Source organism: Scomber japonicus, chromosome 1, assembly GCF_027409825.1.
Source record: "Scomber japonicus isolate fScoJap1 chromosome 1, fScoJap1.pri, whole genome shotgun sequence".
In the NCBI taxonomy this organism is placed as follows: Eukaryota; Metazoa; Chordata; class Actinopteri; order Scombriformes; family Scombridae; genus Scomber; species Scomber japonicus.
In genome coordinates this window covers 35,151,273-35,171,678 of record NC_070578.1, presented here as the reverse complement: position 1 = coordinate 35,171,678, position 20,406 = coordinate 35,151,273, and the positions used below count along the sequence as shown (strand labels likewise).

Here is a 20,406-nt window from a genome sequence, read left to right as displayed (position 1 = left end):
GAGTATTGTCGCTGACAGCTCTCATCCTCTCTTTGACCAGTCTGAGCTTTTACGCTACAGAGTTCCTTTGACAACCAGGAATATTTATATATATTTAGTCTTTTATCCCAAGTGCAATTAACATTTTAAACACTTGCAAATGATCAATACACACACATGAACTGTTATGCACTTTTTTTTCATTTCTATACCTCAGATATTTTAGATGTATTTAGGCAACTCATACTTATGAATATATTCCACTATATTCCACTTCTGCCGAGTCGTTGCTGCTAAATGCCACTAAATTATGCATGCTGCACCTTTAAGAAATTCAGTATGGTGTCCCTGAGGTGCAAAACACAACATTTAAAAAAAAAAAAACCCTCTTTTGTTCTGGGAAATGTGGTATTTCCTGAAATGTTGTCATGTTTTAACTCCATACACCTCTCACCCTTACTGTAGTATATGTAATGGCGTTATATTTCAACCTAACAGTGTACTTGTTAAAAAAAAATGGTTTAAAGACATTTGTTTTAATTTATTATCATGCGAGATGACATGAGCCTTCATAATGTCACCGGAAGTGCTGTTTAGTATCGGACACTCGGGCTTTTATTTTGCATTTGTTGACCGGAAGCGCCTCAGTTTAATTAGTGCGAGCTTGACAGTGGTGTGAAGATGGCGGCGTACAGTCGCTCTCCGCTGCTGCTGCTGTTGTCGTCAGTGTGTCTCTGCAGCTTCGGCTCCGTTTTGGGCTTGAAGGCAGCCAGCGGCCCCGTAGAGCCCCCCAACCCGCCCGTCATCAGAGCCGTGGACCCCCCGGCAAAGGATGCACCTGCCCCGGCCGCCGGTGCTGGGGCCTCACAGCCTCGAAGGGCGACTGGCTGGAAGCTGTCGGAGGAGGAGGCCTGCAGGGAGGACCTGACCCGACTCTGCCCCAAACACACCTGGACCAACAACCTGGCCGTGCTGGAGTGTCTGCAAGACCGCAGAGAGGTAAGGAGCGTCCCGCAGAGCTGCATGATCAGCTCCGGTCTGCAGGAGGAGTGAGGAGGAGCATCAGCTGGGTGTGTCGCCCCGGTGGGTCAGACATGTACACCCGGCTGGACGCTGGTGCAGAGGTGAACATCTGTACGTTGCTACACGCTGGTGCAGAGGTGAACATCTCCATCACCTGCACCACTGCCCGGGTTACACCAGCTGCACACACACACACACACACACACACTCTCTCTCACACACACATACACACATACACACATAGCTCACACTCACACACACAGTAGAGTAAACTAGCTCCAGATCAAGTCATTCGTGTTATCCTCCTGATTTCACAGCTGTGTGTGACAAGCTAGAAACTACAAAAAACAACAATTAAGCATAATCACTGAGGAGTAATTTACTTACTCCACTCTAAAATCTGTTTTTGTTCTCGTTCCTGTGGTTGCATGTTTGAGCCTCTCTGTGCAGAGTTTGTTTTCCACATTTATCTCTTTCTCCTAGAGTGGAAAATTAATCTGAGCTCAGTGAAAATCTGATTTTTAGGGCGTGTGTCTGAGGTCATGGTTTGTTTTTTTGGAAGCCAATCCTGGTCCAAAATTCAATTTACAGGAGTGTGATTTGCAGTTTTTATGTTTATGTACTTTTACTTACTTGCAGTATTGAGATTATATTAATTAATCCAGCAGTCAATATAAATAGTGTAAATATGGTTCTGTTTTACTGCTGAGTTTAAAAGCATTACTAATTTAAAGAGTAAAGGTAACAAAAGACTCTCATATCTCTCATATGTTTAGATGTCAGTATATATTAAAAGACTTTTCAACCAGCTGTATACAAGATTTTAGGGAAAAAACATGGTCATTAGTCAAACAAATGAAATCTGTGTTAATTATATTGATTTTGTAAATATTTTATTTATTAAATTGACCGCTCAGATTCCCTGTAAACATGTTTTCCAGCATGAAGCTCTGATCGCTTTGCCAAGAAAGCAAATGCAGCTGAATAAATGCTCAGTTTTAGAGTAGAAATGGGTTAATTGATTAGTTAATGGACAGAAAATGAAACAATAACTGATTAAAATTGCTAAACATGATCTGATCCTTTAGCTTCTCAGATGTGAGGATTTGCTGCTTTGCTCTGTTTTCCATCACAGTAAACTGAAGATGTTTGACTGCTGATCAAAACAAGACAAAGCAACACAATCTGAATACGTATGGGAACCTGTGATGGACAGTTTTCATTATTTTCTGATATTTTATTAACCAAAGGATTTGTTCAGATAACTGTACAAATAATAAACAGATGGATTCATTGGTAAAATAATAATAATATGTTGCAATATTAAACAGTATTTCTCATTCTTACTTACTAAAATGGATCTTTTCAGTCCTGGAGCTGGTAAATAAAAGTGATTTTATTGTTGTAAGTGTCTCGACATCAAATCTATTTTTATAGAGAGAGAGAGAGAAAAAGAGTTTCTGCCTCCAGTGACAGAAAGATGTTGTGACACAGAATCAACAATTTACAGGAAGAAAATGGAAAAAGAAAAAGCAGAAATAACATAAAAGAAAGGTTATAAAAACACACCTTTCTAAACTTACAAACTCAACAAACTTAAAATTACTTTTGTCATTTTATTTTGAAATTCTCCAAACTAAACAAGGAAGTAATTCGTCAAAAAACAAAGTAGATTCTGACTTTAGATGTTAGTTGTATGTGTGTTTTTTTATGTTGGCCTTAAAAACAGCTGACAGTAACATCATAATAGAAGCAAGCTCTCTTAAGACAAAGGTTTGAGTTTGTTTTGAGTTGCAGACTGTGCAGAACAAACCTCGCTGTGCTCTATAAACGCTCCTCACTTCACTAATTATCAACCTGAGTATAAGGTGCAACTCGGCCGCCAGTGCGTGTTCAGTCATCCGGCTGTCACATGACTTTGGCGGTGAGGTCAACCACAACCACAAACCTTCCTGAGGTCGACTTCTGCTTCTTCTTTTTTTCTTTTTTTTAAACTTTGTGATTTAAAATTATACATTTCACACACAATCTATTTACAGATCTGCTGCCCACATGACAAAAAAACAGATTCCCAAGTTTTTCAAGTGTCTTAAAACAACAGTGAGGAGCCTGAATGAACATTAAAACCTGTTTTTCTTGCTGTAATCATTCCTCCTGTTCATACTATTAATGGATGTGATGGAGGACAAAATCTACAGTCCTAAAAAAAATTGTATTTAAAAGTTGATCTGAAGCTAATGTGAAGCTTCAGCCGTCCAAATGAGTCAAATCAAGGAAGGGAGGAAGGAAGGGAGGAAGGGAGGGAGGGAGGGAGGGAGGGAGGGAGGGAGGGAGGAAGGAAGGAAGGAAGGAAGGAAGGAAGGAAGGAAGGAAGGAAGGAAGGAAGGAAGGAAGGAAGGAAGGAAAGGGGTAAGGAGGGAGGCAGGAAAGGAGTACGGAGGCAGGGCGGAAGGAAGGGAGGGAGGAAGGAAGGGAGGGAGGGAAGAAGGAAGGAAGGAAGGAAGGAAAGGAGTAAGGAGGGAGGCAGGAAGGAAGGAAGGAAGGAAAGGAGTAAGGAGGGAGGCAGGAAGGAAGGAAGGAAAGGGGTAAGGAGGGAGGCAGGAAGGGGGAAGGAAGGACAGGAGGAAGGAAGGAAAGAAGGCGTAAGGAAGGACAGGAGGAAGGAGGGAGGCAGGAAGGAAGGAAAGGGGTAAGGAGGGAGGCAGGAAAGGAGGAAGGAAGGACAGGATGAAGGAAGGAAAGAAGGCGTAAGGAAGGACAGGAGGAAGGAAGGAAGGAAGGAAGGAAGGAAGGAAGGAAAGGAGTAAAAAGGGAGGCAGGAAAGGAAGAAGGAAGGAAAGAAGTTACAGTCTTTTTATTACTATACTTCCACCACAGCTCAACAGTGAAATGTGTCAGATATCACTTAATATGACTAAGTCAGACTGCTGAAGCTCAATATAAACTTCACATCTACTTTTAAATCCATTTTTCACACTAAATATGGATTTTGGCTGCCGTCACTTTACATTTAAAGCACATTTGAAGGAGATCTTTTAATAGTGAGTATGAACAGGAGGAGTGATTACAGCGAGGGAAAAAGCTCTTGTGGACACCTGACTGCTGTTTTTTAAAGACACTTGAAAAACTGTGAAGGTGTTAAATGTGAGAAGTGAGAAGTGTGTCACTATACTGTACAAATAATCCTGTTGTGATATTTAGCTGAATGTTGCAGTTGTTTTGGACTCTGATCTTTAGGGGAAGATATCAGATGTGGCGATGACAAGTCTGATGACCCAGTTTAATCTGTCCATTTTTTTTCGCTTTCTTTTTCTTTGTAGCTTTCCCTCTTTCACTCACTCACACACACACACACACATTTACTTTCTCCTCCTCCTCCGCCATCGGCCCTGAGCGATGCAGAAATCTAGTTACTCTGCACGGAAGCCACTTTTAGCTTATCACAGATATTTTGGTGTCTGAGCGTTGGTGAATAATTCAGCACAGGTGCGACAGAGATATGTTGGAGGTAATTTAGAAGAAGCGGTGCCTTTTTTGTTTTAATGTTATATGCTCATGTTAAAAGATGGCTGCACTTATTTAAGCATTGCACTTCTATGACATTGGTAGACTCACAATGGAGAAAATACCTGTACGAGTGATTTAAGAACATTTTTGGCATTCATCCTTTTTGAATGAGAGTTACAAGGTGTTCACAGCTGTAGTACCTGTCATGAATAGATCCTCTCTGCCTTTCTTCACTGTCTGAATACATTTGGAGTTTAAATGTGATACGGAAATAAGCATTTTTATATCTAAGTAAAACATCTTAATGCAAAATTTATATTCTGTCAATCATATTTTCACTATCATCGTGGCTCCTGATTTATTTAACCCTCCTGTTGTCAAGGAAGGAAGGAAGGAAGAAGGAAGGGAAGGAAGGAAAGGAAGGAAGGGAGAAGGGAGGGAGGAAGGAAGGAAAGGAGGGAGGGAGGGAGAAAGGGAGGAAGGAAGGGGATGGAAGGGAGGGAGGAAATAAGGAAGGATGGAATGGAGGGAGGAAGGAAGGACAGAAGGAAGGAAGAAAGGGGGATGGAGGAAGGAAGGAAGGGAGGAACAAGGAAGGAAGAACGAAGGAAAGGAGGAAGGAAGGAAGAACAAAGGAAAGGAGGAAGGAAGGAAGAACAAAGGAAAGGAGGAAGGAAGGGAGGGAGGAAGGAAGGAAGGAAGGAAGGTAGAAGGGAGGGAGGAAGGAAGGAAAGGAAGGAGGGAGGGAGGGAGGGAGGAAGGAAAGAAGGAAGGAAGGAGGGAAGGAAGGAAAGGAGGGAGGAAGGGAGGAAAAAGGTTAAAATACATCTCTTAATAATAATCTTAAACAGTCACTTTAATGTGTTTTACTTCAGTAACTCTCAGTAAGGGCTGCAACTAAAGATTATTTTCATCATTGGTTCATCTGCCGTTGATTTTATTGATTGTTTTGTGTGTAAAATGTCAGATAGTTATGAAAATAGCTTGTTACAATTCATTGGAGCTCATGTTGACATCTTCAAATGTCATATTTTGTCTGATCAACAATCCTAAAATCCAAAGATATTCACTTTAATATCAAATCAGAGAAGCTGGAACCAGCAGATATTTGATATTTTTGCTTTAAAAAATGACTAAAACAATAAATCAATTATCAAAAGAGTTAGATTAATTTTCTCTCAATCAACTAATCAGTTAATTGACTAATTATTGCAGCTATAAATTCACTAATATGTGTGTAAACAAACTGAAAGGATGTGAAAACCTCGCTATCCTTCTGGGTTTTACCTGGTGTGTTTTCCTTTACTTCTGGTACCACACCACCATGCTGTCATCATCCGTCTTCCTCCACCATGCTGACGTCAAACACACACACACACACACACGCACACACACACACACGCACACACGCACATACTCTCCTTCCTTCTCCACCCGCCCTGAGCGATGCCCTCTTTACTGAGATAATTACATCGCTTCAACTCTATAACAGCTGCGGCCTCCTGAAGAGGTAAATGGCTCCTATAAATCTGCCTCCTCTCCAGAGAAACACACACACACACACACACACACACACACACACACACACACACAAACACAAACACACAGTAGCAGCAGCAGAGCCTAAAGCAAAGCAGCGTGTGGTTATGGTACAGCGTTATTTATCTGTGGTGGTCTTGAGCCCCAAAATCCAACATTTGAGAAACGTGTGAGAAGCATCACTGCAGTTACGAGCCAACTGCTTAGAGAGGAAGTCATTTAGCCTCCGAACAAACGCGCCGGCGGCCACGGACACTTTTTATTTGTGGTCATTGCGTCAGTCTTGTCACTAACTGACTCTGGATTGACGGCGTGAAAAGGATGCTATTAGAGAGCGGAGCAGCTTCAGACTCTCAGCCAGAGAGACAGAGGAGGCTGTTTTCTGTTTTCTGTCACTGCAGCTTTTTTTTTTTTTTTTTTTTACTTTGTGTCAAATTAATTCATTTTGATTCACTGTGGTTGTTTCACTACACACTGATGTAAGATATCACTTTGTTCTGCCATACTTGATTTGATTCACACTATCATCATCTATTTGAGACTTTTGTTCCACTCTTTTTAGTTCAGTATTGTACAGTTTTCTCTCTTCAGGTCTCTAGATATTTTCAAAATAAAACAATTTATACAGATCGGGTTCCCTGAGCATACATGCTATTACACCAACGCCCTGTGTACAATTAAATAAAAGCACTAGCAAAGTAAGAAAGCTGGAAAAACACATTAATAAAGAGAAAATGAGACAGTATTTAATGTTCAGGCTCAGTGAAAGCAACATGATGGCTGACTCAGTGGTTTTCACTTAAAGATTCTTATAGACAAGCCTTGAGATTTAATTTTCACTTCACAAAATAATTTATCTTTTTATTTTATTCACTTTATTTGAAAGTTAACATAGTGCTACTAATGTTCTGCTTACAGAGATTATTATAGCTGTTGCTACTTTCCAGCTTCAGTCCCTAGTTTGGCTTTTATACCAAAATAAAATATACAAGTTACATCAAATTTAAAACCTTTATACCACTTTATAACTTCAGCCCACCTCTGATTAATTAACTCATTAACCTTCCTATCGTCCTCCCGGGTTAAATTGACCCCGTCTGTTTTGACTGCTCCTTCTTTCCTTCCTTCTGTCTGTCCTTCCTTCTGTCTGTCCTTTCTTCTTCCTCCCTCCCTCCTTCCTTTCATTCCTTCTTCCTCCTTTCCTTCCTTCCTTCCTCCGTCCTTTCCATCCTTCTTCCCCCTTTCTGTCTTTCTTCCTCCTTTCATCCTCCCTTCCTTCCTCCCTCCCTCCCTCCTTTCCTTCCTTCCTCTGTCCTTCTTCCTCCTTTCCATCCTTCTTCCTCCCTTCCTTCCTTCCTTCTTCCTCCCTTCCATCCTTCCTCCTCCCTTCCTTCCTTCTTCCTCCCTTCCATCCTTCCTTCTTCCTCCCTTCCTTCCTTCTTCCTCCTTTCCTTCCTTCCTTCCTCTGTCCTTTCCATCCTTCTTTTTCATATAAAGCTTTGAGCTCATTGTTTTATTGTTCAGGAAATAGATTGAACAACTAGCACTGACATATAGTTGTTTCTGTGGTGTGCAGTATGCCTTTTATTTAAGGGGGTGATTACATATGACTCTTCATTGGTAGAAAGAAATAGTATTTTCCTTTTTAGGTACAATTTTACAGCATAAAAAAGCCCATAAAGCACTACAAAATCAAGCATTTCTAGCCACAATAATCACACATGAAGAAATCCTGGAGCGGCTGGCAAAATGAGAAATTAAAATATTAAGGTGATGATTAATGTGCATTTCAAAAGTATCCAAACCTCCTCGGTATGGTGAGGTATTTCTGAGTGAAGGAGTTTGATTTGAAGGTTGAAAAGTGGGCGTTTCATAATGAATCTTAGCTCAAAGTTAAAGATTAATTGATGGGTTGGACGTCATATTATTGGTTGAAATTGGTCGGTTCAAGCCTACGTTTAAGTACACGTCAATATTTTATTTTACAGGAAGAAAGCATGATTGGATTTTGATATTAGAATAGAAATAAATAGATTTTGGTGTATTTTTCCTTTAATTAGACTAGGAAAAACTTTTAAATTACCCCAAAAAATATAATTATGATTGTTAATTGTATATTTAATAATAATAATTATACTTGAATAACAGGTTGAATGTATCTGGTGTAACTTCCTGTATATATATCACAGAGAGAAACGGTGATAATGGTGAATAGTTTCCAATATCAAGCAGCTCTGTTTCACACTGTGAACTTTCAAATCTCTCATATTTGGTCTTGAGTATCATCTTAACCCAAACACAATTAGTCTCTGTTATCACTTCAGTTTGATCAGTTTAGCTAATAAATCTGGGCTTGTCTCAGAAGCCTTTGATCTGAACGGAGCAGCTCTATTTTAATTAATAACTCATAGTCTTACTAATTGCTAATTTTTTTTTATCTCGGAGGCTGCCGAGAGTCTGTTTCCTCATTACACTTGTTCCTCTGTCTCTGAAACATTTAATGCAAATGACGGTTTGAAGTCAGAAGAAGGCTTTTTTTATTTTATTTTATTTTTTGTGTGTGTGTGTGTCTCTGTTCCCGTGGGCAGAGCAGAGTTAACATGAAGTGCTTTCATGTCTTTTCACAGCGAAAGTGGTGTGAAGCTGTAAGAACAGCTTCTCCTGCTGGCTTCCTCTGATAGTCGAGGATGTTGTGGGAGAGTCAAAGAAGAGAGCTGTCACTGCTGCGTTCGTGTTAAACTGCTGCTATTTAGGAATTAAAAAAAGAAAAAAAAAAGCTTTGGTGTGATATTGGTACTATTTCTCCTGATACACTGGATCATAGTGAGGCTGCTGTCGTCTTTATGATGCAAACTAAAATTTAGACAAAAGGATGAGCTGAAACAATAATCTGCAGTTTAATTGATATTGAAAGTAATTGTTGCAGCCTTACATCTGTGTGTAGTTTTATTTGACTGTAGTGTGTGTTGCCTGTTACCTTTCATACAGTCTCTGCAATACTAAAGCTGGAAACCTCTCAGTGATGATAAGACGTCTGGAAGCTTCATCCCACTGATGTCTCTACAAATGAGATACAACATGTTGATTGGCAGTGTTGGAGACACAGTGTTATGTAATTTAATATCAAAATAACTGTAACTGTGATCCTTTACAGTTACTGCTGAAAATGCTGATGATTACAAAGGAGGTTACATCTGAAGTCAGGCCTTTAAAGTCTGTGTAAAGTAAAAATAAATATGTTTTCTGTGTTCGACACACCACAGAAAAGTGTGTTGTTAAGTACCCTGCCAAATTTGATTAAGAATTAAAAATTTAAAAAATTGCCAAATATACGCCCCCTGTCAAGTGTCACCTGTCAATCAAAGTCACCACCTCTAGCAGAAACATGGAGGAGACGGTTGAGAGTTTTCTGCTGCTAACTCCGCTGCTAGCTCGGCGGCTAACTCAGCTAACTGGCTAACTGTGGACTGAATAGTAGTAGTGTGCGCTGAATGTATTTATACCGCTACAGCAGCAGGGGCGGGTTTATGCTAACGCCGCTGTGATTGTCAGACCTGCCCACGTCACTTCACACAAACACACACACACAGCCAAGTCTACTGCCAGTTCACACAAAATAATGATAAGTTCATACACAACATACCATTTATCGCTGCCGTTGGTCTTTTCTCTTCTTTTTGCTGCCTCTAGATTGTTGTTGCTGTTGACACTGCTGCTTCTGGTCGTGCGTCTTGATAACGTCTGTACGTCATACAATGGCTTCTCTGGCGATGCGTTCAATGTCTACCGTAATAACTGACGTTTGAGTCTGTGTGCACCCCCCCCCCCCCCCCCCCCCCCATTCGGTGTCAAAATCAGGGACATTTTCGGGGACAGGTTCGACAGCACTAAATCCTGAACACAGAAATCTTGAAACACAGTTTGTGAAGCCTAGCTCCACAATTCAAATCTAAATGGTTGAAATGCTTTTTACACATTTTTTTAGAAATACATTTATGACCTATTTAATGTGTTTAGAAGAAAATGTCTGAATTCACTTAACACAGTCTTTAAGATTTTACTCAGGAGGGTTCTTTTCCTCATTTTTTAATATTTAACATGTTACTTAATACATATATTGCTGTTTTTAATTCTTTGAAGTTAATATTTTTTTCATATATTGTCAATAAATCATGATATGGCCTTATTAGGAGCACACATGGACTTAAATGGAGTCACAGTACCAATTAAATCCACTTTATTCATCAAATATCTTTATTTTATATTCTAATATCTACATGAACTAATGAATAAATGTTCAAATGAGAGATAAATGTTGCTTTATAAGAAATGATCTCCCTTATAAATCATGTCAGTATCCATGACAACACACCTGGACCTCTGTATCATACACTTTATTATCACTAATGACAAAATCTGATACTCGTCATTTTTCTCTGTATTTCACGGTTGGATGGACTTCCTGACAAATATTCATCTATAAGGTTCCAAACTAATTTGCATTTCTTCTCTCATTTACATCCAGTAATTACTTAACTTTACATATCACATGATCGCACTAATGATGGCAGAGTTGGTTTCAGGTACTATGCAAACTGCAAACTGCCCTTAAGCTACAGTCTTGTATTCCTCTTGAAGATATTAAGTCTTTATTATCTCATGTTTTAATGTTGTGTAGTTTGTGTGTCTCTTTTAAAATTAGATCTTAATCCCAATGAGACTGCTTAATTAAATAAAGATTACATTTTGGATTGAGTTGGTTTAGGTATAGCTCAATCCCAAAAAGAGGACAAATAAGTATATTTTCTATAATAAAATATTGAACTAATCCTTTAATTCCAGGTGTTTGTGCACTGGTTTAAACATCTCAAGCATCACCTCACTGGCACCAAACACTGTTTTTACCTGAGAGCATTGTGTGAGAAGTCTAATCACACATTCAAAATGTCAAGAAGTAAATTTCCTGATGAGGAATCCAATCAAAAATGATCATGTTTGTTTCTATTTTAACTGTGTGTTTACAAATGTTTGAATTCACCTGATAGAAGACTACATTTGACTCTTGTCTCTCTCTCTGTCTGCAGCAAAGTGAGATTGCTCCTGACTGCAATCATGTGAGTATTGCTTTAAAACACACACACACACACACACACACACACACACACACACACACACACACACACACACACACACACACACACACACACACACAGAACATTTTTACTAGCTAACTTAAAGGACAGGCAGGCAGGAAATGGGTGATTTACGACCTTTTTCTAACCGGTGTTGCCACGGTGAACATGCTATATCACATGTAGTGTTACTGTTCCAAGGTTAATAATTAACAGAAGAGCGGAGCGTTTTATATTCGTCACACTGACATAAATCCCTTTGTAGGTTAGTGAAACAGGATTTTATATAATATGAACACAAGGACCTCTACAGTACCTGTGACACGGAGGAGTTTCAACCTCAAATTTCCCCTTAAATTTCCCCTTAAATTTGCCCTTTTCTCACACTGGATGATAATATCTCTAAATTCTCTATTTACATGTTCCAACACTTCCTTGAGGAAATACTGGATGACTCGTACATTGATGGAAATATGTAAACTGATTAATTATTTATGGCCTCATGCACTATTATTCATATTTCCTTTAACCTTTGTGTCGTCCTCCCGGGTCACCCTGTCTGTTTTGACTGTTCCTTCTTTCCTCCCTTCCTTCCTTCTTTCCGTCTTTCCTTCCTCCCTCCCTCCTACCTTTGTTTTTTCCTCCATCCTTCCTTCCTCCCTTCCTTCTTTCCTTCCTCCCTCCTGTCCTTCCTTCTTTCCTTCCCTCATTCTTTCCTCCCTCCTTTCCCTCCTTCCATCCTTCCTTCCTTCGTTCGTTCCTTCCATCCTTCCTTCCTTCCTTCCTTCCTCCCTCCTTTGCTTCCTTCCTTCCTTCCTCCCTCCTTTCCTCCTTTCCTTCCTCCCTCCTGTCCTTCCTTCCTTGACTCGAGGACAACAGGAGGGTTAAATGAAAATATCAAAGTGGAGTTTTTTTAGAAACTTTTGGATCTTTATTCGAATATAAAAGCAGCTCTGTAGGTTTGAACTCATTTTATTTCCTGAAAACTTTCACAGACTTAAGTCGTCTGCTGGTTTTTCTTTATTTTTTGCGCTATAAGAAGTTCCCTCTGTTCGTCTCAGCAGCGTCCTCCAGATGATAAACCCTCAGTGTTCAGAGTTCAGAGCAGTTAATGGCAGACAGGTTTATGAAACACCACAAGGTTAATGGAGTGCTTGGGACTGTCTCTATTACAGCAGCGGAAAGCACTTGGTTCGATTAACATGTCACACACACACACACACACACACACACACACACACACACACACACACACACACACACACACACACAGACTCTCTTGTTTTGTCGGCCTGACTGTCAGACGTTATCTGCGGCTGCTGCAGCTGGAGCCTCGCTGGCAGAAAAACAATAAACACACAAATTTAAAAAGAAAGACAAAGAAAGAAAGAAAGAAAGAAAGAAAGAAAGAAAGAAGTGAATCTGAAGGGGGAAAATGAGGCTTATAGAAACTTCTCTACATCAATAAATAAATCTAAAGTGACTGATATTCTTAGTTTTGGTAGTGATGCTGTGAGAAGATGTGCAGGATTGATGTTCAGCTGCTTAAATTGATCTGGATTAGCGGGTTTATTTATTTCCCGTGTGGCTCTTCTTTAAAATATCATGTTGTGTTAATGACCCAGAGAGAGTCTTATACATTTAAAATAAATGGAAGAATGACTTTGCCATGGACTTTAAATCCAAACTCTCTTCATATTTTACAGAGCCTATAAAAAGCATTCACCCCCTTTTATTGCTTTTATAAACGGGAGTCATGGTCAATGTAATTTGACTTTTTTGACAAGAATTTACAAAACCTCTCATATCACGGTGAAAACTGAATGTCATTTAATTAAAAATATATATAATGTAAAATAAGTTATTAGACACATATTCACAACCTGTCCTTCCCTCCTTCCTTCCTTTCCTTCCTCCTTCCTTTCCTTCCTTCCTTCCTTCCTTCCTTCCTTCCTTCTATCCTCCCTCCTTTCCTTCCTCCATCCTTCTCTCTTTCCTTCCTCTCTTCCTTCTTTCCTCTGTCCTTCCTTTCCTTCCTCCCTCCTTCTCTCTTTCATTCCTCCCTTCCTTCTTTCCTTCTTTCCTTCCCCCATCCCCATTTCTTTCTTCCTTTTGTCCGACCTTCTTTCTTTCCTTCCCTCCTTCCTTCCTTTCCTTCCTCCCTCCTTCTCTCTTGCCTTCCTCCCTTCCTTCTTTCCTCTGTCCTTCTTTCCTTCCTCCCTCCTTCTCTCTTTCTTTTCTTCCTATCTCTTTCCTCCCTTCCTTCCTTCTTTCCTTCCTCATCCCCATTTCTTCCTTCCTTCTGTCCTTCCTTCCTTCTTTCCTTCCTCCCTCCCTCCTTTCCTTCCTCTCTCCCTCCTTTCTTTCCTTCCTTCCTTCTTTCCTTCCCTCTTTCCTTCCTTCCTTCCTTCCTTCCTTCCTTCCCTTCCTTCCTTCCTTCCTTCCTTCCTTCCTTCCTTCCTTCCTTCCTCCTTTCTTTTCTTCTTCCTCCCTTCCTTCCTTGACTCAAGGACAACAGTACTGTACTGACTAATTTCTAGTGGTGGAAAAAAAACATCACAATTGCTTTAAATAAGTCAAATTGAAATGTCCTCAATCTAAAACTAATGGAAACACCCAATTAAACATGCACCTTGTTTCATGTCTTAATGGTTGAACATTCCCATATTAACATTTTTAATACACATTTTATGAGCGTACTGCACCTTTAAGTGCTGTTGTTGTGAAAGCAGCATCTGAACGAGTACATGTCTTGTTTGTGTGTGGGATGAAAAGATGCTGTCTTCTTCTCATCATCTCGACTCTAATCACAGGGAGCTTAAATGTCTCTGCATCACAGCCGGCTCCATGCTGCTTTCATGACGTTTGATGCATTTAATGCTCAAGAGGGAGAAAGTTTCTGAAAGTATATGATCTTAACTGTAAAAAAAATATATAAATGGATCATAAAAGAGATTATGATTTGAGTCACACAGATGTGGGTCTTTATCAGGAAGACATTTTATTATTATTCCTGCCAGGAGATTTTTATATAATGAATCTTGTAGGGAGCATGTAGGGAGAAAATCTTTTACTAAAATATTAAAGACTTGTTTTTGTCATTTAGGAGGTAAAAAAAAATCATAAAAATAAAATAAGAGCGAACAAAAAAAAGACTCAACAAAAACAGGAAGGGAGGAAACGCTATCATAACTCTCATGAATCTGCAGTGAGGAAACCCCAGAGGTAGGATAAAAAATGTAAGAAGTAGGAAGACACCAAATAAAATAAAAGGTAATAAAAGATTTAAAGAAATAAAATGAAGAAATAATAAAATAAAGTCATTGTACTGGGGTAAAATTACTGATAAACTCAATTTGATTTTTGATGTCCATCTTGACCCTGTGCCTGAGGTTCTGCTCCTTGGATTGACTAGCCCTCATATTAAAGGCTCTTATCAAAGAAGGCTGTTCAATATTCTCACATTCGCTGCCCGGAAAAATATATTGCTTAAATGGATTGATAATACACCTCCTACAATTATAGGATGACATTTTTAAAACTTTAAATACTTTAATTTTGAAAGTATGCATCCTTTTGATTAGATTTTTTTGTCAAGACTGTCAATTGCGGGGTTGAGAATAGCTCAGCGGGTAGCGCTCCCGCCCCATGTGTTGAGGCTATAGTCCTCGTTGCGGGTGACCCCAGTTCGAATCCCGAGCCGAGCGGTCTTATCCTGCGTGTCATTCCCCCTCTCTCTGCCTGTTTCCTGTCTATCTCCACTGTCCTGTACATTAAAGGCAAAAAGCACAAAAAATATACTTTAAAAAAAAGACTGTCAATTGTTGCATCACTGTCAGTTGTAATGGACTGAGTGCTCCTATCTGCTTATGTTTATATAGGTGCTATGACACCTACCACTGTATACCTATACAACTGTATGCAATTACCTTTTCTAGTAGGTAGTGGGCTTCAGCGTGATGTGTAACTTTTGTGGCCACTGTTTGTAGTGTTTGTACGTTTATGGAAAATCATAATAAACATATTTGTTTAAAAAAATAAAATAAAATAAATTAAAGTCACTATAGACTAAAGTGGGTAAAACCAGAAATGTGAAGAGAGGTATTAAAAGGTATCAGTCAATAGTTTGGAGACTCTTATTATTATTCATGTGATTGGGAATGTGTGTCCAAACTTGTGTGTGTTTGATAGCCAATAGTGTAAAGTGAGACAAATACAAGAGGTGCAGAGGGAGAGGTTTAGTTTACAGTAGTTTAGTAGTTTGCACAAATTCAAATTCATTCAATAATAGGCTTATTGAAAACCTACCACCTAAAAAATGTTAAAATGTCACAATATAACAGAAAATAATATGATCACAAATCATCACATATCATACATTAAAGGTCTCCAGGCAGAGTTAGACCACAGACGTTGCTGTTATGTGATATGTGCTTTAACCAATCACACCAACCACTATGTGTTTAATTTAACTTTAACCAAGACACACATCTTAACCCAGAACTTTAATAATTCACCTTGTGGGGATCAGCTGTCCTCACACGCTCTGCTCTGTTGATGGTTACAAGTTTGTTTGGTTTATTTCCAGATGAATTAGATTAATTGCTAATTTATGACAGATGTTGGATGTCATTACTGTGTGCATGTATGAAATAGTAAATATCTCCCTCTCTCCTTCTCCTCCATCAGCTCCTGTGGAACTATAAACTCAACCTGACCACAGATCCCAAGTTTGAGTCGGTGGCCATGGAGGTCTGCAAGAGCACCATCGCTGAGGTCAGTCTGCACCACACGAGGCTCGGGGTTCAGTTTCCTGTGATGTTAAATGAAGTTATTTACTGTGGAGCTGCAGCTGATGATTATTTACATTATCGATTAATCGTCAAGTCAAAGTTGAAGCTGAAAAATAGTGAAAAGGTTGCTGTTTCTTAGCACTCATGGTGATGCATTTAATCTCCTTATTTTGTCCAACTAACAGTCTAAAAAAGATATTAATTCAAAAATGAGAAAATTGTCACATTTAAGTCAAGTTTTAACCAGTGTGTTTTTGGCATTAGTCAGGTTGGCATAGTTGGCATAAGATTGACTAAAATTATTATTTGATCATTAAAATTGTTGCAGATTAATGTTTTTCAATTGACTAATTGATTAATTTAAATGTAATTTGTATATTTGCTGTTGTGTTATTGTATTGTATTTTAACTTTTCTCTGTAAAGCACTTTGAGCTACATCCCTTTATATGAAGGGCGCTCTATAAATAAAGTTTATTATATTATTAATTGATTAATTGACTAATCGTTGCAGCTCTAATTTCATTCATTCCTATTCAGGAGTGATTATATTCACAGTTATTCACATATTCAAGTTTAAGAATCAAATTTTTAAGGTCATTATTTTCTGCCATAGGAGTTTTTCTTGATTTAAAAAAAAAAAAAAAAAAAAAAGTAATTTAATATATTTAGTTTTAAAGTATCAGTTATTGATTAGGCTTCTTCACCCTCAGCTCAATCTAACTTTGCTTCCTTCATCCTCATCCTACGCCTTCAGATAAAGGAGTGTAACGAGGAGGAGCGTGGGCGGGGCTACCTGGTGTCCTGCCTGGTGGATCACCGTGGCAACGTCAGCGAGTACCAGTGCAACCAGTACATCACCAAGATGACCAGTATCATCTTCAGCGACTTCCGACTGATCTGCGGCTTCATGGACAAATGTAAAGACGACATCAACGTCCTGCAGTGTGGCAGCATCAATGTGGGACACAAGGTGAGGAGAGAGAGTGTGTGTGTGTGTGTGTGTGTGTGTGTGTGTGTGTGTGTGTGTGTGTGCGCGTGCGTGCGTGTGTGTGTGACGTTTTCTTTTACACCAGAACTACAAAGAAGAGGATGGTGATCAATGAAAAGCTCAGTGGAGTTTAGTTTATAGTTCTTCTGAGCAGACTGAGAGTCTAGCAGCAGAGGAAGTTTGCTTAAATTACAGAAGTTGAATCTTATTTATAGATTTATTTATTCTTAAATCCAATTTCAGGTGTTATTTTTGTGTTAGCAGCGGAGGAGTCACTGCAACCTGCAAAACATGTCTGTAGGAGCCATTTTTAGATCTATGTACACAGAGTATTCAGACTCCTCCACATCATGCACTCTTTATTGTTTTGTAGGTTTAATTGTATAAAATAAATGGACATCCGTGACATCACCCATTGGTTTGTGGACTGCTGCTCGGAAGCCAATAGTTTCGAATCTAGGCAGCGCCATCTTGAAAAATTCAGGTGCATGCTGGGAAAAATAAAAACACGGATTCTACTTATATGGGCATAAGGCGGGGCCATGGGCGGAGCGGGGAGGTTGCTATGGTTGCGAGGGCTGGATCTCGAGGACATTGGGCAATCAACCTGTCAATCAGGACGTAGCCACGCCCTAATGCATACCCTGCTTTATCGTCAAATATAAAATCAGGGAGGCCAAAATTTCACAATGAACATCATACTGCATTGAAGAAGGCTTTAAACTAGCGATTGAGACCATAAACACATTTTGAAAACGTTTACTGAGGTTAGAAATCAAGTGAGAAGTTGGTGAATTCTCCATTGACTTGTATAGAGACGGTCGCCCCCTGGTGGCCTTTTGATAGAATGCAGTTCTAAGTTACTTCCACGTTGGCCTCATTTCAGAGGACTGGAACTCTGCGCCTGGATAAAACCTATATTTTTGTTCACTAAAAATCAAAAACTGTGATGTCTCATTGAATTTACAGGTTTTAAAGGCCCTTGTCCCCCATAGTATGATCAAGTGTTTGCTTAAATTATTCTTGAGATTAATCCAAAAAAAGGAGCCTTGGTCAGGGAGGCGATTAAAAACCTTTAACTGAGGTACAGAAATCGTCTGCCGCAACCCATCAGTCAGGCCTTTTGTGATAGAGTGGCTAGACGGAAACCACTCTACACCAGTATAATTACAGCCTGCTTTGAGTTTAACAGCATTTAAAAGGACTCTGAGAGCAAGAGGAAAGAAGATTTTCTGGTCTGATGAGACAAAAATTGAAATCTTTAGGCAGAACTTTTAGTATAAATTAGATTCAACTTCTGCACAAAGCACCGCTCATCATCTGGTTAGATAGCATCTCTACAGTGAAGCATGGTGACGGCAGCATTAAACTACAGGTCTGCTTCTGTTCCTTTCATGTGTAGCAAAGAGTCGCTATACCTCTCAGACTGATGATTGAGTTATTACACTTGATTGAACGATGTTTCATGTGCTGTCAGGACGTTCACTCTCAGGGCGAAGTGATCTCCTGTCTGGAGAAGGAGTTGGTGAAGCAGGCGGAGCAGCGGGATCGGGCTCATCAGATCAAAGAGGAGTGTCAGAGGGCGATCCTGAGGGTGGCGGAGCTGTCGTCAGATGACTTCCACCTCGACCGACATCTTTATTTCTCCTGCCGAGACGACAGGGAGAGATTCTGTCAGAACGTAAGGATGATTATACAGTTTTAAAGATTATATGAAGACGTTATTAAGATTTCAAAATGTGTATCATTCATTAACATGTTTGTTTCTATCCAAATTCATAAGCAAATTAGGAGGTATGAAATCACAAATGGTACATATGAATAATTTTTTTTAACCACAATTACTAGCAGTAGATTCTGGCTGTTGGAAAATAGATGAATCAGAAAGTAGACTCTGTAGTGTTTATGCCTCTTTAATTTAATTATGAATATTTGCAATCTGCATCAAAATAAACACATTTAACTTTCATTGAACTTCGAAGCGTGGGAGTGAGAAATGTTAAAAATCTCCTTTGTTTCAGTTGTTTAAAAATTGCTGAATCAGCACCAAAAACTGGTGATATGTTCACAAATGAATAATTCGTATAACCTAATTTATTAATCATTATTTACCTTGTTGCTAAATGTTAGTAGTGCTGCTCTTAAAGTGTCTCTAATACTTTAATAGTCTTTTTCCTTTATGATCTTTTGCAATTAAAATACAGTTTTATAAATACGGTCGTTGGATGAGTGTGAATATAACTGATACATATGATTTCTTTATCTTGATGATGATATCTTTAGATTTTCATACAAATATGTTGATAGAAAATAATATATCCAGTAAAAGCAGTTTCTGTTAAGCGAGCTTGAAAATGCATGTAGATTTTCTGCTGTGATAAACAAAAAAGAGTAAAAGTTAATAGCTTCCTGTGTGAAATTAGTCTAAACATGTTTGAACAGTTATAACAAAGCATGAAAACCATCAGTACTCTCTTTTAAAATGATATAAAAGTGTTTCTATCTCTTCGCTCCTTGTCTCCTCAGACTCAGGCAGGAGAAGGAAAAGTCTACAAGTGTCTGTTCAATCACAAGTTTGAAGAGGCGATGTCAGAAAAGGTAACACAGACTCAACATCTAACACCCGAAAGAGGACTTTCATAGACTCATGAACTAATACTCCCCTTTTCCTCTTCCTCTTTCTTCCTCTCCTCTCTTCCCCCCAAAAGTGCCGAGACGCTCTGACCACCCGCCAGAAGCTGATCTCTCAGGACTACCGGGTCAGTTACTCTCTGGCTAAAGCCTGTAAAGTGGACCTGAGGAAGCAGCGCTGCAGTCTGGACACCAACCTGCCGAGAGCCCGCGAGGCCCGACTGTCGTACCTGCTGCTGTGTCTGGAGGCCGCCGTGCACCGAGGTTCTGATCCACCATGACTTACTCTGTTATCTGTTTCCTGTTTCCGTTCCCGCCTCACTCAGTCATCCAAATCATTAAAGTAAAGTAAGATAAAATTGAGGCTGAAAATGTCCAGTTAACTACTAAACTAGAGATACAGATAGATACAGTTTTAGATAAATAGATATATATTTTATTATGTTCATCCTTTCTTTTTTTTCACTTTTTTAAAAAATTGATTTTAAGATTAATACACAGAAACAAGGTATGAACTTTTTCTTCACAAACATCTAGACACCAAAAAAAAACCCAAAACATACCAATAACCAAGAATAAATTAGAAGGGGGAAAAAAATATAGTAATAATAATAATAATAATAATAATAATAATATTAATTATAATAATCATAATTATAACATAAAATAAATAAAAATAATAATAAAAAAAGTAAATAAATTAAAAAAAATTAATAAATAAAAAAAGAAAATAATAAATTAGAAGGAAAAAAATAAATAAAATAAAATAAATAAAAATGATAATAATAAAAGATAAGTAAATAAATAAAAAAT

General features: G+C 38.8%; 1 protein-coding gene across 1 annotated transcript in view; it reads left to right on the top strand.

The window, feature by feature from the left end:
- The first annotated feature begins 660 nt into the window (after positions 1-660).
- LOC128384128 (Golgi apparatus protein 1-like) overlaps positions 661-20,406 on the top strand; it is a 34,926-nt gene continuing 15,180 nt past the window's right edge. Inside the window, exons 1-7 of the mRNA XM_053343746.1 lie at positions 661-978; positions 11,133-11,162; positions 15,870-15,956; positions 16,729-16,944; positions 18,440-18,643; positions 19,489-19,560; positions 19,671-19,857. Coding sequence (XP_053199721.1) covers positions 661-978; positions 11,133-11,162; positions 15,870-15,956; positions 16,729-16,944; positions 18,440-18,643; positions 19,489-19,560; positions 19,671-19,857 — 1,114 coding nt within the window. The remainder of the gene's footprint in view (positions 979-11,132; positions 11,163-15,869; positions 15,957-16,728; positions 16,945-18,439; positions 18,644-19,488; positions 19,561-19,670; positions 19,858-20,406) is intronic.